Genomic DNA, 18,734 nt, shown 5'->3' with positions numbered 1-18,734 from the left:
TTCTTGTTACCTTATTTTTAATTTACTTTCAGTTTGGTTTCCCCACCAAGTAATGTTATTCCTATGTGGAAAATATTGTCAGAAAATATTTTCACGAACCAGCCTTTAGGGTGGGACGGACAAATGTATCATGTGACCAAGACAAGCGTCAAGAGTGAGTCTTAGACGGATGTAACAGAGGGAATCTGGTCATTTTTTTAAAAATAAAACATCTTTCAGACTTAAATATAAATAAAACAGAAATAATGTAAGTTACTTATTCTTTCTTTGCGGACTGGGACCAAATGGCCCACGGACTGGTACTGGTCTGCAGCCCAGGGGTTGGGGACCACTGGAATAGAACATAGACTTTAATGTAATCTGTGTTCTCTTTTAATGAATGGTAATCATATAAAAATATGGTACAATGCATAGACAATTCCTGAAACTATACAGAAGAAACAGTGAACAGAGTAGAGGAAATGTTACTGCTGAGTAAAAAAAATGGAAGTATGGGCAGGAGAAAAAGATGAACTTTATACTAAACCATTATGTTAGTTTTATGCTAAAGAGTGTATCTTGAAAAATATACAATAAATATTTAAAAGCTATATATAGACAACCTATAGCTTAGCAAAGTATTTCACATATTTTCAGGCAGAACAATAATGGTAAAGTTAAAATATTTAACATTATTTGAAATACATACACAGCTAATCTTAAGCAAATTTATATTTGTTTTGTCATAATGTCTTTGCAATAACACTGAAAATATATTTACTGTGTATTATTTAAAAATTATTTTCTTTCTTTAAAAATTTTTTTTAAATTTTATTTATTTATTTTGTGACAGAGAGTCAGAGAGAGGGACAGACAGGAAGGGAGAGAGATGAGAAGCATCAATTCTTTGTTGCGGCATCTTAGTTGTCCATTGATTGCTTTTTCATATGTGCCTTGATGGGGGTGGGGGGGATAGGGGGGAGGCTACAGCAGACTGAGTGACCCTTTGCTCGAGCCAGCAACCTTGGGCTCAAGCTAATGAGCCTTGCTCAAACCAGATGAGCCTGCCCTTAAGCTGGTGACCTCGGGGTCTCGAACCTGGGTCCTCTGCATCCCCATCCCAGTCCAACGCTTTATCCACTGCGCTACCGCCCGGTCAGGCTAAAAATTATTTTCATTTTCTGAGAAACCCATCAAATAGTAAGTTTTACTTTCAGTTAAGTGAAAAGATAAATAACTTGAAGAACATCGGAAATAAAAAGTGTTAGAAAATTTTTCCTAACTCATTTCAAGTTTTGAAATGGAGATTGTAATCTCTGGAGACTTTGGTTATGCAAAGGGTACATCTTTTGGAAGCCAAGATAGCTTTGGAATTTTGTCATTTCCAAGAAAAATTTAAATATTTTATGATGGTTTGCATAATTCCTAAATTTCTTTTTATAAAGCCGAGAAGCTAAATTTCCATATTCTAATTCAGCCCTCCCCCTTAAGTGTAAATTGTATATCAATATATGATACTTTTTAAAAACTTTCTTTTACTGAAATGCAATTTAGTATACAAATTATTTAGATATGCTCAAGTTTGCATGTCCTTTTCTCCCTCCATATTCTGTTTCAAATCTGAATTAAAATAAATAAAAAATTTAAATATATGAAATAGTCTATTAGATCTCAAAATTACACCACAACGCAACCTATATTTATTTGGGGAATATTTTCTTTTCCCTAGTGAAAAAAATCCGCCTACTGCAAAACATGATTGTGTATCCTTGAACGGAGAACAATGACTGGCATATGTATTAGGTTATATTTGTGGAATGAGTGGTTTCTGTATACACAGTGTAAACATTTAGTAATCTCTTTAGCCAAATTCTCAATTAACATATAATCGCTCTTGGGATAAACCTCGTTAGCTATGATACTGCCATTGCGCAAAGCTCCTTAGCCAGCCAGGTTCTTAACATGGAAATAATTTTAACTATTTCATAAGACATCAATTAGAGTTTTTAAGGAAAAGTCAAACTTTTTGGTTTATCTCTGATATCTTTTTACCCGTAATCCAAGGATATATCCACAAGGCCAATTGTTCACCACTGCTGAACAATTTTGAAAGATTACAGTATTTGTAGAGCAATCCGTAACTAGCATTGATGTTTGCAATATCATTCTGATGACGGAGGGGGTCACAGGAAGGCCTAAACTCAGTGACAGTGTCCAGGTTCTTGTTACCTCACAGGAAAAAATTCAAGATCGAGACAGATTCAACAAAGCCGCAGATTTAAGGTGACAGTACACGCTGAAGAAGGAGGGGAGTGCGGACGAATTCAGAAAGTGATTCGCACCGGAGGTGTCTGGGTAAGGTTTTTATCAGAAGTGGACAAGGGGAGGGAACGGGGGTGGCTCGTGGTCTCCAGAGCTTGGGGCAGGGGGCGAGGTCGCCGCGCAACTCATCTCAGGTCCGACTCTCTGGGCGGTGGCTGTCTGGAGGACAGAGAGGCCTCCAATTGCGATCTAGGTCAACGTGGCTGCTAACTCTGGCTGAGACTGGTTTTCGTTTGTCTCAACTATTTCTCAACCCAAGAAAACTGAGTGGGGAGGGATTGTAAGGGGACAGGTGCCTAGCCACAAGTGACATCCCCAGACTCCTAACCTAGAAGGGGAGAGGAGAGGTAGAGCTCGAGGTCTCTGTTTCCTAAACTAACTTTCCTGCCTCAATTCTATCAAAATATTTTCAAACTGACTACTTTTACTAAGTATATGCAATTTGCAGACTCCTTTAACGAATAATTGAGGTCCCAAGGGGGATAGGTGTAGAGAGCAAGACATTTCCTGTCCAGTAAGAAAGTGAGAAAGATAAGACAATAATAATGAAAAAAACAAACAAACAAACCAAGGTGATGTATGGTGGGTGTCTGACGTGACTTTATTGTACAGAAGAGTGTGACGGAGGAAAGCAGGAGGCTGTCCCAGCAGGTGCCCAGCCACAAGTGAGACTTCCTCCCGACGCCAAGAAGACCCGAGCGCTCCAGGCTGCTATTCGGATCCCACCGCTATTATTTTAAGACTGGCGGGCGCCTACCAGGCTCTGCCCAAGTAGAAAACGAAGGCGAGAGCAGAGCCGACCAGCCTTGCCCACGCTCCACTCCGGGTGCTCGGCCCCGGGAGCCGCAGACCGCGGGTTCAGACTCGGGCGCGGCCCCGCGAGGCCCCGCCCCCGCCGCCCGCGGACAGCCGCGCAGGCGCAGTCTCTTCTCGTGGAGACGCGGAGGCTCGGCCCGCGGGGTGAGTTGGGTGCGGTCAGGGGGTCGCAGTGTCCAGATCTAGGATTCCGCGACCGCGGGCACGAGTGGCGTGGTGCGCCTGGGAGAGCGGGCCGCTTTGCCCTCCCGTCTTCCTGATCCTTGTCTAGGGCCGCGGTCAGGCGGCAGCCGGAGAGGCAGCCGGCCGAGTCCGGGCGGGGGAGCGGCCGCCGGGAGGGCCGAGTCCCCGCCTCGCCGTGACCGGGGCGCGCGGCTTCCCGGCACCCCCCGGCACCCCCGGCGTCTCCGGCGCGCTCGCCGAACAGCGCCCTCCCCTCGGGAAACGCGGTGTCTCTGTGGTGACGGGAGGAAGCGTGTGGAGCCGCGGGTTTCTGGCAGCCTCGTGGAGAAGGCCCGCCCGGGTCCGTCGCTCCTGGCTGGGGGCCCCGGCACTCCGCTTCCCTTCTCTGCGTCTCCGTCTCCTCCAGTGTGAAATGGGGAAAATAAGTCACCTGTCTCGTAGGATAGTTGTGAGGGTTAAGTGGGCTTAGTTTAGTTATCTTTGAAGTGCTTAGAACCGAGTGCGATGCTCAGTAAAACTATGTTAAGTGCTTTTCATCTTGTCGAGCCTGGTATCGAACCTCTGCCCTCCCGCCGCTGAAAATAATTGCCCGAGAGTAGGAAAAAATGATTCTTTTTTTTTTTTTTTAGACTATAGGCCTTTGTTTGCATAACCTGCTTAAAAACTATTAAACATTTCTAAGCAACTTAGTTGTACATCCTACATTAAAGAAAAGACAGATTTTAGAATAATGCTGAAGTTGAAAACTGAAAACTTTGGTTGGGAAACCATGTGAGAAAAATGACCAGGAAGTGCCCTGGCCAGAATGTTCCGTTGGTTAGATCCTCCTCCTGAATTGCAGAGGTTGCTGGTTCGATTACAAGTAGGGACACATACAGGAACAGATCTGTGTTCCTGTTTCTCTCTTTCTCTCTCTCTAAAATCAGTAAATTAAAAAAGAATGGCTAGAAGGTATTTGTGCTGAAAAAAGCATAGTGGGCCTGAGATAGTTATCTTTAGAAAAACCTTCTTGCAAGGTTAGCGCTTGTGTGACATCTGCGAACAGTATGGTTTATGCTGTACAACATGGTTTGTACTGAAGTTACTAGCTCCCACAAAGATCCTGGGCCTGTGATTGTAATGGGCTTCCCTGGGCAAAAGCCTTGCACAGGTGTACTGCTGGATTTGACATCTGGGAGGGAGAGGACATAAGGAAGCCTGCACAAGGATTCCTCTATGTAGCTTGTGTCTTTTTCCATTATGATCAGCCTGTACGTTCATACTGTATACCTTGCCATGATAAATGGTAGCTATGAGTACAACTAACTATATGCTGAGTTTTGTGAGTCCTAGTGAATCTCCAAATGTGAGGGTGGTCTTGGAACTCCCCAGACACAGTATTGATGATAGAAAGTATTTGAAGCTCTAATAATTGGACTCATCTCTTTTTAATTTAAAGGGATATTGTAAAAGAAACCTATACATATAAGTGATAGCTAAACAATGGGTTACTATCCACAGTGTTTCTATATATGAAAATATATTGTATTTGTCAGAAAAAAACCCACTGGAAATTGATTTGATATTGCCAAGTTAAGTTTGAGCCAGGGTTTTTGTAAAAGACCCAGATCTTTACAGATTGTAGGTCAAATACCTTTCTTTTCTTTTCTTTCTTTCTTTTCCCTTCCTTCCTTCCTCCCTCCCTGCCTCCCTCCCTTCCTTCTTTTCCTCCCTTCCCTTCCCTTCTGTTCCCTTCCTTTTCTTTTTCTCTTCTCTTTCCTTCCCTCCCTTCCTTCCTTCCTCTTTTTTATTCTGACAGCGTTATTTATGTGTTAATGCTCTTCTTCATGAAGAGTTTATCTGTACAATTGGAAAAAAAAATATGACCAGTTTCTTATGGGCCATTTTCCCTGGATACTTTTAGTTATGTCTATTTTCAGGACATTAAGTTGAAATAGTTGGAGGAGCCTGACCTGGGGTGGCGCAGTGGATAAAGCGTTGACCTGGAACGCTGAGGTCACCGGTTTGAAACCCTGCACTTGTCTGGTCAAGGCACATATGGGAGTTGATGCTTCCTGCTCCTCCCCCCTTCTCTCTCTCTGTCTCTCTCTCTCTCACTCTCTCTTCTATCTAAAATGAATAAATTAAATAAAAAAAAAACCAAAAAAATTCTGTGTTTAAAAAAAAAATAGTTGGAGGTGGCCCTGGTCAGTTGTCTCAGTGGATAGAGCATTGGCCTGGCATGCAGACGTCTTGGTTCAATCCCCAGTCAGGGCACACATGAGAAGTGACCATCTTCCCTCCCCACCCCTTCTTTCTCTCTCTTCCCCTCTCACGGCCAGTGGCTCAGTTGGTCCCACCCAGCGTTGACCCCAGACGGGTTGTGAGTTGAATCCTGGTTGTGGAGCATGCAGCAGACTATCTCCCCTTCTCTCACTTAAAAAAAAAAAAAGCTGGGGCCGTGGTGGAATAACTTGGTTGGTTATAGCACTGTCTTAATGCACAGAGATTGCTGGTTTGTTCCCCAGTCAGGACACATATAGGAACAGGTCAGTGTTTCTCTCTCTCCTCTCCCTCTTCCTCTCTTTCTCTCTCCCCCTCTCTCCCTCTCTTTCTCTCTCTCCCTTCCTCTTCCTCTCTCTAAAATCAATAAGTTTTTTTAAAAAGACAAAAAAGTGATTCCTGGCAGGAGGGCTCGGTTGGTTAGAGCATTGTCCCAAAGCACAGAGGTTGCTAGTTTGACCCCCAGTCAGAGCACCTATAGGAACAGATTGATGTTCCTCTCTCTCCATCCACCTCTCTCTCTCTCTCTCTCTCTCTCTCTCTTATCCTCTCTTTTAAATTAATAAAATAAACATTTGAAAAAAGACAGAAAAGGGAGAAAACATGCAATAGTTTCAAAAGATAGAAATTTATTTCTCTGTAGTCTAGCACTAGGTCATACAGCAAAGGTGGCATGGCCTAATGGTGCTTGGCACATGGCTTCCATCTCTGGTCCATTGTGGCTTTACCAACTCCTACTATTTCCTTGCTGGTGGGACAGCAGAAAGATCAAGGGGAGCACACGATGCAGAAGCAGTGACTTGTTCCATTGATCAAAACTTCTGCTTTTTCATTCACCTAGATAGCATATATCTAGGGAGTAGTTGGTAACAGTTAAATGTAAAGTGCCATTTGTGTATTGGCTTCATAAAGATACTTTTTGGTTCCAGCTGACTTCCCTTTTCTTCCTCTGCTGATTAAGTGGACTAGTTAAAATTGAAGTAATTTCAGTTTTAATATGCACTAAGTAAAATACATAAAATTTTAATTTTGAGGATTAAAATGTATTCTCCCCCCCCCCCCAACCTTTTCAGTAAATAACAGATGCGAGTGAAAGAGCCATCCAAAGTTTTCCCTGAGAAAACCAAAAGAAGCAAGAGGCCTGCCATACCTCATGATGAAGACTCTTCAGATGACATTGCTGGTAAATCGTGATACTCTGGCATCCTAAATATTGTGTTGCAGAAAAGAAATAACAATATATCTTAGTTTAAAATTTTACTTTTCAATTACAATTTACATTCAGTATTATTTTGTATCAGTTTTAGGTGTATAGCATTGTGGTTAAACATGCTTTTAATGAATAAATTCTTTCCTCTTTATTTTTATCGTGTTCTGGGTGAACTTTAAAATCAACTTGTCTAGTTCCAAAAGAATGCTGTTGGTATTGTTATTGAGATTTTGTTTAGTTTATAAAGTAATTAGGATTCGCTTATTTTTGTGGTCGTCCTGTTTCTCACGGGCTGTTAAAACCAAGTGGTCAAGCCTGACCTGTGGTGGCGCAGTGGATAAAGCGTCGACCTGGAATGAGGTCGCCGGTTCAAAACCCTGGGCTCGCCTGGTCAAGGCACATATGGGAGTTGATGCTTCCTGTTCTCTCTCTATCTCTCCCTCTCTCTCTCTCCTCTCTCTCTCTAATAAAAATGAATAAATAAATAAAAAAAAAATCTAAAAAAAAACCAAAAAAAAAAAAAAAACCAAGTGGTCAAGTCAGAAGGTTGGCAGACGCCACTGGTGAGCCGCTGGCTTCAGGCCTTGAGTTTTGGCCTTGGAGGATTTTCGTTACTTTCTTAACCAGTTTGCTCAGCTCTTTACGTAAAAAGATGATTTTAATATATTATTTCCACTTTTACATGTTTTTAATTTGGACAGTGTTTCAGGATAACTAAAGTACTGTATTGAAGGAAGTCTGAATTTTACCTTTAAATATTCTCTTCTGTGAATAGTTTTCTTCAGGGATTGATTATTCTCATTAACTCTCCTTTGCCTGTCTTCCATAATTAGTATTAGTATTTTTTCCTCAAACCCTTTAAAACTCCTGTCCCTTTTCATTTTGCTTCTGTCTTTGTTTTTATCAATATTTTTTACTGTGTTTCAGGGTCTGTGTCACCTATAGGCATTAGTTTTGCCTTCCTTTTTGTAATTTTATTTTGGTTTTCTTCCACTTCTTGCTGAACTCTGCCAGCCACTTCCTATTGTTTTGCCACCTCATGCTAGAGTGTTCGCTTCTGTTCTGTGATTTAGTTCATGGCAGAGATTGCGCAGCCATGGTTTTTCCATTGCCTTTCTTCCCTCATATTATCTGAGCATAGATTCTGCGTCTTTGATTATTCTTTGATTACTCATTCTTTGATGTAGGGTTGCTTTCCTTGGGCCAGTAAGGCTTAGGATGTTTCTGCTGGAAGGAGGGCCAAAACACCGTTGAGACCTAAGTGGAATTTTGAGTTTGAGTCATTTGGCCTTTACTTCTTTCCAACCAATGGGATTGCGCAGCACTGGATTTTTTCAGAATCCATAGTTTCTCTTCTTCCCAACTGCCACAGTGACAGGATTGTTCAGGGCAAATATGACCCCCCAGCGAATGAGAAATTTCCTTTTTGCTTCTTCTCAAAACAAAATTGGACATAGGGGAACCACCATTGTTGCAGCACAGAGATTTGGGTTTTGTTCTGTGTGTGAAGCATATGCCGTACGTCACTCTGTAATCCACAGCTGCAGTATTCTCTCTGCCTCTGTGTGCATTCCTGTTTCATCTCTGCTGCTTCGAGGGCAGGCCTTTCCACGGAATTTGTGACTTGGGTATTCAGCTCTATCCTGGTTTCTCTAAAAGTGATATTTGTTACTTGTTCTTTGTGCCCTTGGACAATTTCTGGGAGGGAAAAGGGGAGTGTCGATTTTTATGCCGTTATTTGCAAGCTGAAAGACCTTACAAAATGTTTTATTAATATTTAAAGTAGAAAACATGGAGATTTGGATTATTGTTTTTGATATGTTAATATGAAACAACGATAGACTTTAACACATTTTTATATTTTTTATTCAGGACTGTCTAGAGTATCTACTTGTCACATGAAATTTAGATAGTTATATGATTAAAAATATTTTAGAAAACTGAGGAACTTTGCTTATTAACACAGGGAATTTTTAAATATAGTTTTAAGTATATAGTTTTAAATATTATATATTTTAAGTATGTAAACACCAGTTAGCTCTTGTAGGAAAACTTAAAACTTTTAAATTTACTTATACTTATAAAAAGTATATAGGGTGAGACGTTTAAAAACTAATATTGTAGATTTCAATTGAAGGCCTGGAACCTATAAAAAATTGAGTAAATATTAAAGAACTTACTGGCTTTATTCAATAAGTCATGAGTTGGGTAGCGTCCCATCTAGCAGACAGAAAGGAGTTCCAAGGAGCCATACAAAATGAAAGCTTTTTATAGGCAGAAGGGAGCAGGACAAGCAAGTTATACTAGTAAAAAGCAGATTTGTTGTGGCAAGATCACCTTCCTTTAAGGCAGGGGTCCCCAAACTTTTTACACAGGGGGCCAGTTCACTGTCCCTCAGACCATTGGAGGGCCGGACTAAAAAAAAACAAACTATGAACAAATCACTATGCACACTGCACATATCTTATTTTAAAGTAAAAAAACAAAATGGGAACGAATACAATATTTAAAATAAAGAACAAGTAAATTTAAATCAACAAACTGACCAGTATTTCAATGGGAACTATGCTCCTCTCACTGACCACCAATGAAAGAGGTGCCCTTTCCGGAAGTGCGTGGGGGCCGGATAAATGGCCTCAGGGTGCCGCATGTGGCCCGCGGGCCATAGTTTGGGGACCCCTGCTTTAAGGATTGGCGAGGGTCCTAGCAGATTTCTTCACTAGTGCTGACCAGATAATTCTAGGTTGACTGGTTTAAGATTCCATTCCTGGTTTGAAATTCCTTCCCGGTATCCTTGGCCAGGTAGCTCAGTTGGTTAGAGTCATCCCTATACACTAAGGTGATGGGTTCAATCCCTGGTCAGAGTACATATAAGAATCAACCAATGAAAGCATAAATAAGTGGAACAATAAATTAATATTTCTCTCTCTCTCTCCCCTCCTCTCTTGCTCTAAAATTAATAAATAAAAATCAGAAAAAATTCTGAGGAGAAGCTGAAACTGTAATCAACTTAGATATTAAGTCTCAGTTTGGTGACATGGTGCTCTGCATAACTGACCCATTTTGGTTCTGTTGTCTTTTTTTAAATAAGTCTTTTAATCTTAATTAAGTTCATTAACAATTTAAGTTTTATAAATCTACGTTTAGAATTAGAGAATGGGTAAGTCGTGCTCTGGCCAAATCCCACCCCAAAGATGATATAGAAGGTATGTGAAATGATTTTTCCCTTAGAACAGCGGTTCTCAACCGGTGGGTCGCGACTCACCGGTTGAGAACTGCTGCTTTAGAATGTTAAAAAATATAAAACCTCAAGCAAAGCAATGAGATGTGGTCCATTTCTGGGTGTTAAACTTGTGAGGTCATTTATCACTCTTCCCCTGACCATTTCTTTCTTTAAATGTTTTCAAACATAGGACATCAGAATTACTTTTTTGTGTGTCTATTCTTATAACTTGCTCTTGGTGTAAAATTAGAAGTTTTTATCAGATTTATGCATTATTTTTGTTAAAATTTTATTATAAGTAACTTGTCAGGAATCACATTCTTAGTCTTCAAGATGAAATGAAAGTACTGTTTAGCTGGTCTCGAGTTACCATAGGTGAAAGGAATCTTTTGCATTTAGAAAGGGAAGTGGAGAAAGTTGAAATGTACATACTCCTTCTGTTTTCCTCTTCAGGTTACTAAGTCTCTTGTTATTTGATTTTGGCAGTTGTAGGTTTGGTGTTTGGGATATTTGATTTGAGATGAAGCAATTGAAGTGCTCAGGTATTCGGGAGAAATGGAAGTATCGTTATGCCCTTAGGTGGAGAATATGGTTATTTGAAGAATTAAAAACTTCTTTGCTCATTTTGGTAATTTGTCTTCACACAATGCACACAGTGGGAAACTGTTATAAAGGATATTTAAGGACTATTAAAAATCTTTTGTTATTTGGGAATATTCATTAGGAGAATTCTGGGGATTCTTATTCCTATAAATTGTATCTTTATTCCTCTCTCTCCTTTCTCCCAACAATGATGAAAATAATGTCATAGCAAAGCTAGTCTATGTGAAAAGATTTTATGTGTGTATCTTAATGGAAATAAAATATATTCAAAATGCTAGACACATTTTAGCTGCTCAATAAATTATCTCCTTTAATTATTTATTAAACTATTTTTGAAATATTTTAGATTCATAGGAAGGTACAGTGAAATATACAAGGAGATCCCACTCACCCTTTACCTAATGTCTCCTGGTTTAACATATTGTATTTCTATAGTATAATATCAAAACAAAGAACCTGACCTCAATGCATTTCATAGAGCTTATTTGTATTTCAATAGATATACAAGTATTCATGTATGTGTGTAGGCTCATGTGTTCATAGCTTTATGCAGTTTATTACATGTATAGCTTTCTATAACCACCACAATCAGGATACTTGGCTGTTAAATCACCACCTGAAGTATATACTCATCTATAACCACAACTCCTTCCCATCCACAGTCTTGGCAACCACTAATCTGTTCCCTAACTCTATAATTATATTATTTCACAGATGTTTTGTAAATGGAATCATTCCCTAAGTATGCCTTTTGAATTATTATTTTTTAAATCTCAATGCTTTTTAGTTATAGCTTTTTAATGTTAGTGACTTTACTTACTGATTGGGTTTAGCAACGAAAATGCTCACCTTTGTTTTATCTTATTCAGCAGGTTTCACTTGCCGACATGTAAGTCATGCTGTCAGTGTGAATCATGTGAAAACAGCGATAGCTGAGAATCTGTGGTCGGTTTGCTCAGAGTGTTTAAAAGAAAGAAGATTCTGTGATGGACAGCGAGGACTTCCTTCTGACATTTGGTTGTGCCTCAAATGTGGTTTTCAGGTGAGAAAAGTGTTTTTATTTTTTGTCTTAAATATTTTCCTTAATTTTTATTTTGAATTTGACTATTAGTAATGCTTGGAACTAAACATAAATTTAGCCCATGCTTTCATAGAAGTTTACAATGCTGAGCTTAGAAATATTTAAGATAAAGTAAAAGATATGTTTTGTTCAGAAAGTAATCATGTGTGGTTTATAAGAATTGAAAGGGAATCTAGCCTACTTGTAATAGTTCTCATCTTTAGACCTGCCTTTACCTATTTGTAGTTTATAAAATTTTTTGAGTTTGAGTATGATTTAAATTTTGGTTAATTTGAAACAAATGTATGTATCAATCATACAAATAGCATTCTGTTCATCTTTAGGGATGTGGTAAAAACTCAGAAAACCAGCATTCATTAAAGCACTTCAAGAGTTGGAGAACAGAGCTCCATTGTATTATAATTAGTCTGAGCACATGGACTATATGGTAAGTTAGATTTTATTAGTACTTGCATCCATGACAAAAATTCTCTCTTTTCTCAGCATTACAGGTAAAGTAAGTAAAGATGTTATACCAGCTTATGCTTTTTAGCTAGAATAACAACCTATGGAATAATTTAAGAACATTAATATTACTCATGAATACAAAATTTAAATAAGAAAATAGTCATCCCTCTACCTTTCTTTAACATTTTCTTTGTACAATAAAGGAAAATCCCTTCGAATTGAGTTTTCATAATGCACTTGCTGATAGAGAGTCCCATAGTTCCAGAGGAGGAAGGTACTTGAGGCCGTCAGGTGGTTTGGTGATTCTCTACAGGGAAAAGGGAACTTCTCAGGTGGTTCTACTATGTAACCTTGGTTGGGAATCAAGTCCAGTTCCCTTACTTTGTGTATAAGGACACTGGAAATCATTTCTTTTTGTGGTTACAAAACAAAAATTCAGGCACTAAAATAAGTCTTTTGATTGCCTGATCTCTACTCAGCATGCCACACTGCCTCTGTGGTATAAGTGGACGCTATTGAAAAGCTTTTTTTTGTATTTTACTTTTTAAAAAAAATTAAGTGAGAGGCGGGGAGGCAGAGAGACAGACTCCCACATGCGCTCCGACCAAGATCCACCTGGCAGGCCCCAACCTGGAGATGCTCTGCCCATCTGGGGCCACTGCTCCATTGCACAGCAACCAAGTTATTTTAGTGCTTGAGGCGAAGTCAGGGAACTATCCTCAGTGCCCTGGGCCAACTTCGCTTGAACCATTTGAGCCATAGCTGCAGGAAGGGAAGAGAGGGTGAGAAGGGGAAGAGGGAGGGTGGAAAAGCAGATGGTTGCTTCTCCTGTGTGCTCTGACTGGGAATCGAACCTGGGACTTCCACACGCTGGGCCAACTCTCTATCACTGAGCCAACCAGCCAGGGCCACAATAAAATTTTTCTAACTGGAATTTATAGACTCCTAGTGTTCCTTGAATGACTTTTCAGGAGTTTTCAAGTTTTCTTTCTTTCTTTCTTTCTTTCTTTCTTTCTTTCTTTCTTTCTTTCTTTCTTTCTTTCATTTATTTATTTTACAGAGACAGAGAGAGAGTCAGAGAGAGGGATAGACAGGGACAGACAGACAGGAATGGAAAGATGAGAAGCATCAATCATTAGTTTTTCATTGCGCGTTGCAACACCTTAGTTGTTCATTGATTGCTTTCTCATATGGGCCTTGACCGCGGGCCTTCAGCAGACCAAGTAACCCCTTGCTCGAGCCAGCGACCTTGGGCTCAAGCTGGCGAGCTTTTGCTCAAACCAGATGAGCCCGCGCTCAAGCTGGCGACCTCGTGGTCTCGAACCTGGGTCTTCCGCATCCCAGTCTGACGCTCTATCCACTGCGCCACCGTCTGGTCAGGCTCAAGTTTTCTTAAGCCAAAATATTTTAACTTTGTGTTTTTTTGGGGGGGGTTCTAACATTGATACTAGCATATATTTTCCTGTAAGGAGAGATCATCATCTTACAATTTAATTCAGCCACAGGGTGGGGTGATTGCTACATTTATGGGTTTTTTAAAATTGATTTTGAGAGATAGAAAGACGCAGGAAAGAGAGTGAGAAGCGTTAATTTGTAGTTGCTTCACTTTAGTTGTTCATTGATTGCTTCTCATATGTGCCTTGACTGGGGGGCTGAAGCTGAGCCAGTGACCCCTTGCTCAAGCCAGTGACCTTGGGATCATATTGATGATCCCATGCTCAAGCCAGCGACCCCTTGCTGAAGCTGGTGACCTTGGGGTTTCGAACCTGGGACCTCAGGGTTCCAGGTTGACATTCTATTCACTCTGCCACCACTGGTCAAGCAACTGCATTTGTGTTTTGTTGTTGTTGGCCCCAAGTAATAGTATTGGGAAAATAGAATGAGGAAAGGATAGAGGAAACTTAATACGTAGAGGATGTATTGGAGCCAGAGGAGTGGGGAATGATGCCTAGCATGGCAACTCAATAAACATTTCTCTCCAGTCTTAAAGGAAGCAATGGTCTCAAACTATGGGGTGCCTTAGAATTGCTGGGAGGGCTTGTTAAAATAGATTGCTGGGTCCCAGGTCTACACATTCTGATTTAGTAGTTTTGGATAGGGCCTGAGAATTTGCCTATCAAGTCCCCAGGTGTTGCCAATGCCCTGGTCTGGGCACCACAGTTTGAGGACTGCTGAAATAGAAAAAGCCGGTTGGAGAATTGAGTGGCACTTGGTAGAATAGTCTCATTTCAAGTCAGTCTGTGTTAGAACTTCTGTTGTAGCTCTTAGGATCATAATTATGGTCTGATAACTTCATGATTTAATTTTAGCAAAAAAAAATACCTAACATAATAAATTAGCATTGCTAGTTATAACTTACTTGATTTTGTAATTTTAAAAAATATTTAATTATATAACCTTGCTTTATTATAAGGGTAATGAATTTATTGTTTTGTGAGTGGATGCTCTAGATTTATAATTAAGATAATTTAAATCACATTTAGGATTATTGAAAGGGAATTATTTTCCTTTTAAAGGAAGAAATTCAAGTTTGTCACATGCATTTATAAGTATTTAAGGACTACTATTTTATTTTCCCATTTAATTCTTAAATGTTAAAAACTTCAATAATTTCAGTAGAAAACTGCACTAATTTGGATTAAAGAGAAGACCAGCCTGAACTAGGGAAAAACCATAAAAATCTAAAAAAGAAAGGAATATTGTAGATTTGATAATTTAATTATAGCCAACAAAGTGTTGCTAGATAATGGATTTAATACTACTTTAAAAGGTAATTATTAGCATGGTGGTTTCTTACCTCTGACTCCACATCAGATCACATAAGTGGAACTTGAAAAACCCATAGGTGCCTGTGGCCCCTATCAGGGCTTCTGTGTGTTTAAGTTTCATAGGTGCTTCTTATGTCAAACCAAGGGTAAGAGGCATTGATTTAACACAATGTATGAAGGACTGTTTTTAAATTTTTACAGTTTCTCATCTGTAAAAATAAAGTATTATACACTGTAAAGTTATTTATTTTTAAAATGATAATACTTGTCTGACCTGTGGTGGCGCAGTGGATAAAGCGTTGACCTGGAATGCTGAGGTCACCGGTTCAAAACCCTGGGCTTGCCTGGTCAAGGCATATATGGGAGTTGATGCTTCCTGCTCCTCCCCTCTTTCTCTCTCTCTCTCTCTCTCTCTCTCTTTCTAACTCTCCTCTCTAAAATGAATAAATAAATAAATAAAATTAAAATGATAATACTTTTTTGATGGTTGTGAGGAATTAAACCTGAAAATACATGTAAAGCACTTAGAACAGTGTCTGGATCATGGTACATGATTGATTAATATTTTTGTTGTTATTTCTAATGGAAACAAGTAGAATTAAGTTATTTTGAGTTGTCCTCTTTTCTCCAAATCCACTGCCATTACACCGTTTTTAATTTACTTTTTTTTTTTTTCATTTTTCTGAAGCTGGAAACGGGGAGAGACAGTCAGACAGACTCCCGCATGCGCCCGACCGGGATCCACCCGGCACGCCCACCAGGGGCGATGCTCTGCCCACCAGGGGGTTGATGCTCTGCCCCTCCTGGGCGTCGCCATGTTGCGACTAGAGCCACTCTAGCGCCTGAGGTAGAGGCCACAGAGCCATCCCCAGCGCCCGGGCCATCTTTGCTCCAATGGAGCCTTGGCTGCGGGAGGGGAAGAGAGAGACAGAGAGGAAAGCGCGGCGGAGGGGTGGAGAAGCAGATGGACGCTTCTCCTGTGTGCCCTGGCCAGGAATCGAACCCTGGTCCTCCGCACGCTAGGCCGACGCTCTACCGCTGAGCCAACCGGCCAGGGCCTACATTTTTTTTGTGCTCTTAAAGTTACAATATATTTTATAACAAGAGAACATTAAATTGCAATGTCAGTAAAATTTCTTGACATTTCAATATTTTGAAAATGAGCAATTATATCTTTACTCTTTTTGGCAATAGTTACATCCATAAATATTGAGCATCTATTATAATGTAAGCCTAGTAACTATAATTAAATTGTTTAAATTCCATCAAATCTATGGAAAAGGCCCTGGCCGGTTGGCTCAGTGGTAGAGTGTCAGCCTGGTGTGCAGAGGTCCTGGGTTCGGCCAGGGCACACAGGAGAAGCGCCCATCTGCTTCTCCACCCCTCCCCCTCTCCTTCCTCTCTGTCTTTCTCTTCCCCTCCCACAGCCAAGGCTCCATTGGAGCAAAGATGGCCTGGGCGCTGGGGATGGCTCCTTGGCCTTTGCCCCAGACGCTAGAGTGGCTCTGGTCGTGGCAGAGCGACACCCTGGAGGGGCAGAGCATCGCCCCCTGGTGGGCGTGCTGGGTGGATTCTGGTCAGGCGCATGCAGGAGTCTGTCTGACTGTCTCTCCCCGTTTCCAGCTTCAGAAAAAATACAAAAAAAAAAAAAAATCTATGGAAAAGATGTTTGGGACTCTTTTCTGTGACTCATTTCCTTTGTGGATTTATCTGTGCATCTTTTTCTGTGTGTAAGTAATAAAGTGGTCACGCAGTAAATATTTGACTGAATTTTAGTACTATTTAGAAAAAGAACCTAAACCTAATTTACAGCCCTTGATCATAGGACCACTAATAGTTATAAGTAAAAAGACTGTGGATATGTAAGTTAGTATTGGTATAACATATTACATTCATAAAATTTTCATTGCTTTCAAACCCATGTTTTTATTTGACTATTATGTCTCATGAAGATAAAGGAAGCAGGTAATGACAATATATAGAAGAAACTTTATTAATACTGTATGCATTAATGAGTAAACTTAGTGGAGGGTGGTTTTCTGACAAGGCACGTGTTATGAAAATCAGTCCCTACCTCTCTCTTCTCAAATAAGCCCTGTAATGCCGGTGGCAGGTGGCCGAGGCTAGGAAGGTCACATTGGATTCGGCCAGATGGTAAATAGAGAAAATGTGGAGCCAGAAAGGGTTGGGCCATTTCATTTAATCAAGTCTCACAATAGTAGACAAGCACACAGGCAGGGGAAAACCTCTTCTCCGGCACACAAACAGCAAGAATGACCCCTCACAGTGGCGGGCAGGCAACCTGCCATCCACAATCTCCCTCTCTCTTGAGCACAATCAGCCATAGCCTTATACAGGCCATACACACGTGGCACAGCCACGCACTCATGTACCAGTCAGGCAAAGTGCTTGCAGTGGGTAACCCCACGAGCAAGCCTAACACAGCTGCCCCACAAGCCCCAAACAAAATAAAACACCAGTCTCATCCAGTCTTCCCATCTCTGTAAGTGGAACTGCCATCATTTAACGTATACAAGCCAGAAGCATGGCAGTTATTTTCTTCCTCTTTTTATATTTATTTTTTAACCATTTAACAATAGTATACAAATATTATAATAATTTCCTCTGTACCCATCATCCAGCTTTAAACATTACTCACAGTGAGTCTTGTTTCATTTAAACTAGGACTTCTCAATCTCTAGGACTATGGTGGTTTGGGCTGATAATTCGTTTGTGGTAAGGGCACTGCCCTGTACATTTTAGGATGTTTAAAAGCATTCCTGGTCTCTCTACCCACTGGATGTGAGTAGCAGCTTCACAGTGTGACAACCAGAATGGTCTTAAAACATTGCCAAATTCCCTGGGGGGCTGGGGGCACAGTTTCTTGTGTTTGAGAGTCACCGACATACCCTCATCCACTTCTCCCTTCTCATGTCAGTTACTTTGACACTGCACTCTCCCTTATCTTTTAAATCTAATTCATTCATGTTTATACCTGAAAATATATAAAATAAATCTGTTCATTTTCCTCTAGAGCCACTGTTTCTACCCTGTCTTGCTTCTATTCCTGATGCCCTCCAATTTAACATTAGTCCGAGGAATATTTTTAAGCTTAAATTATATCCTATCACTGTCCTGCTTGAAAACACTTAGGATAAACTACCAAAACTTTAATGTGAATAATTACTAAGTCTCTATGTGAACTGTCCATTGCTTATTTCTCTAGACTTCCCTGGTGCCTCACCCTGTGTACTTCCTTTCCTTCCACAATTTAAAGACAAAAGTAGATAAATGCCAACTTTATTACCTGATGTGCAGAATTACTGAAAATACTTTCATAATGTTGGCTTACATTTTATGTTTTCAGGTGTTATGAATGTGATGAAAAGTTACCAAGCCACTGTAATAAGAAGGTTTTGGCTCAGACAGTTGATTTTCTCCAGAAACATGTTTCTAAAACGCAAACAAGTAAGTTAAGCAATTGCTAAAAAAATTTGTATTAAACTACATTATTTTATAATTCGTATGAAGAATTCATAAATTCACAAAGAGTACCTTAGTTTTTATGGTCACCTCCTAGCACCAGTGTCATGCATTCCTTGGTAGCTATCTTGTATTGTATTTATATAACCAGTAATGAGAAGCTGGTGAGGGTAGTGACCAGATCGTGGGCTTTTGAGTCAGGCAGTGCTGAGTCTGAATTTAGACATCACCTAAATTACTGTCTGTGTTGCTTTTACTCTTTAGTTTCCTTATTTAAATATTAGGATAATAATTCTATTGTGTGTAGTTGTTGTGAAGCTTTGAGATCTTTTCTAAAGATTTAGAAATAATATATGA

At 40.1% G+C, this 18,734-nt stretch overlaps 1 protein-coding gene across 5 annotated transcripts in view; it reads left to right on the top strand.

Annotated features, from left to right (window-relative positions):
• The first annotated feature begins 2,219 nt into the window (after window positions 1-2,219).
• The window catches only part of USP45 (ubiquitin specific peptidase 45), an 81,810-nt gene continuing 65,295 nt past the window's right edge, over window positions 2,220-18,734 (top strand). The window contains exons 1-5 of one of the 5 annotated variants that reach the window (XM_066254430.1): window positions 2,220-2,334; window positions 6,636-6,745; window positions 11,468-11,640; window positions 12,003-12,106; window positions 18,262-18,362. In XM_066254430.1, the coding sequence (XP_066110527.1) occupies window positions 6,646-6,745; window positions 11,468-11,640; window positions 12,003-12,106; window positions 18,262-18,362 (478 nt within the window). In that variant the 5' untranslated portion in view covers window positions 2,220-2,334; window positions 6,636-6,645. Of the gene's footprint in view, window positions 2,335-3,217; window positions 3,262-6,635; window positions 6,746-11,467; window positions 11,641-12,002; window positions 12,107-18,260; window positions 18,363-18,734 lie in introns of those variants that run through there. The other 4 variants (XM_066254431.1, XM_066254426.1, XM_066254436.1 and 1 more) reach the window with 4 other exon arrangements.

This window comes from Saccopteryx bilineata, chromosome 1 (genome assembly GCF_036850765.1).
Source record: "Saccopteryx bilineata isolate mSacBil1 chromosome 1, mSacBil1_pri_phased_curated, whole genome shotgun sequence".
In the NCBI taxonomy this organism is placed as follows: Eukaryota; Metazoa; Chordata; class Mammalia; order Chiroptera; family Emballonuridae; genus Saccopteryx; species Saccopteryx bilineata.
Note: the sequence above shows the minus strand (reverse complement) of the source record. Positions and strands in the feature narration are given on the sequence as shown.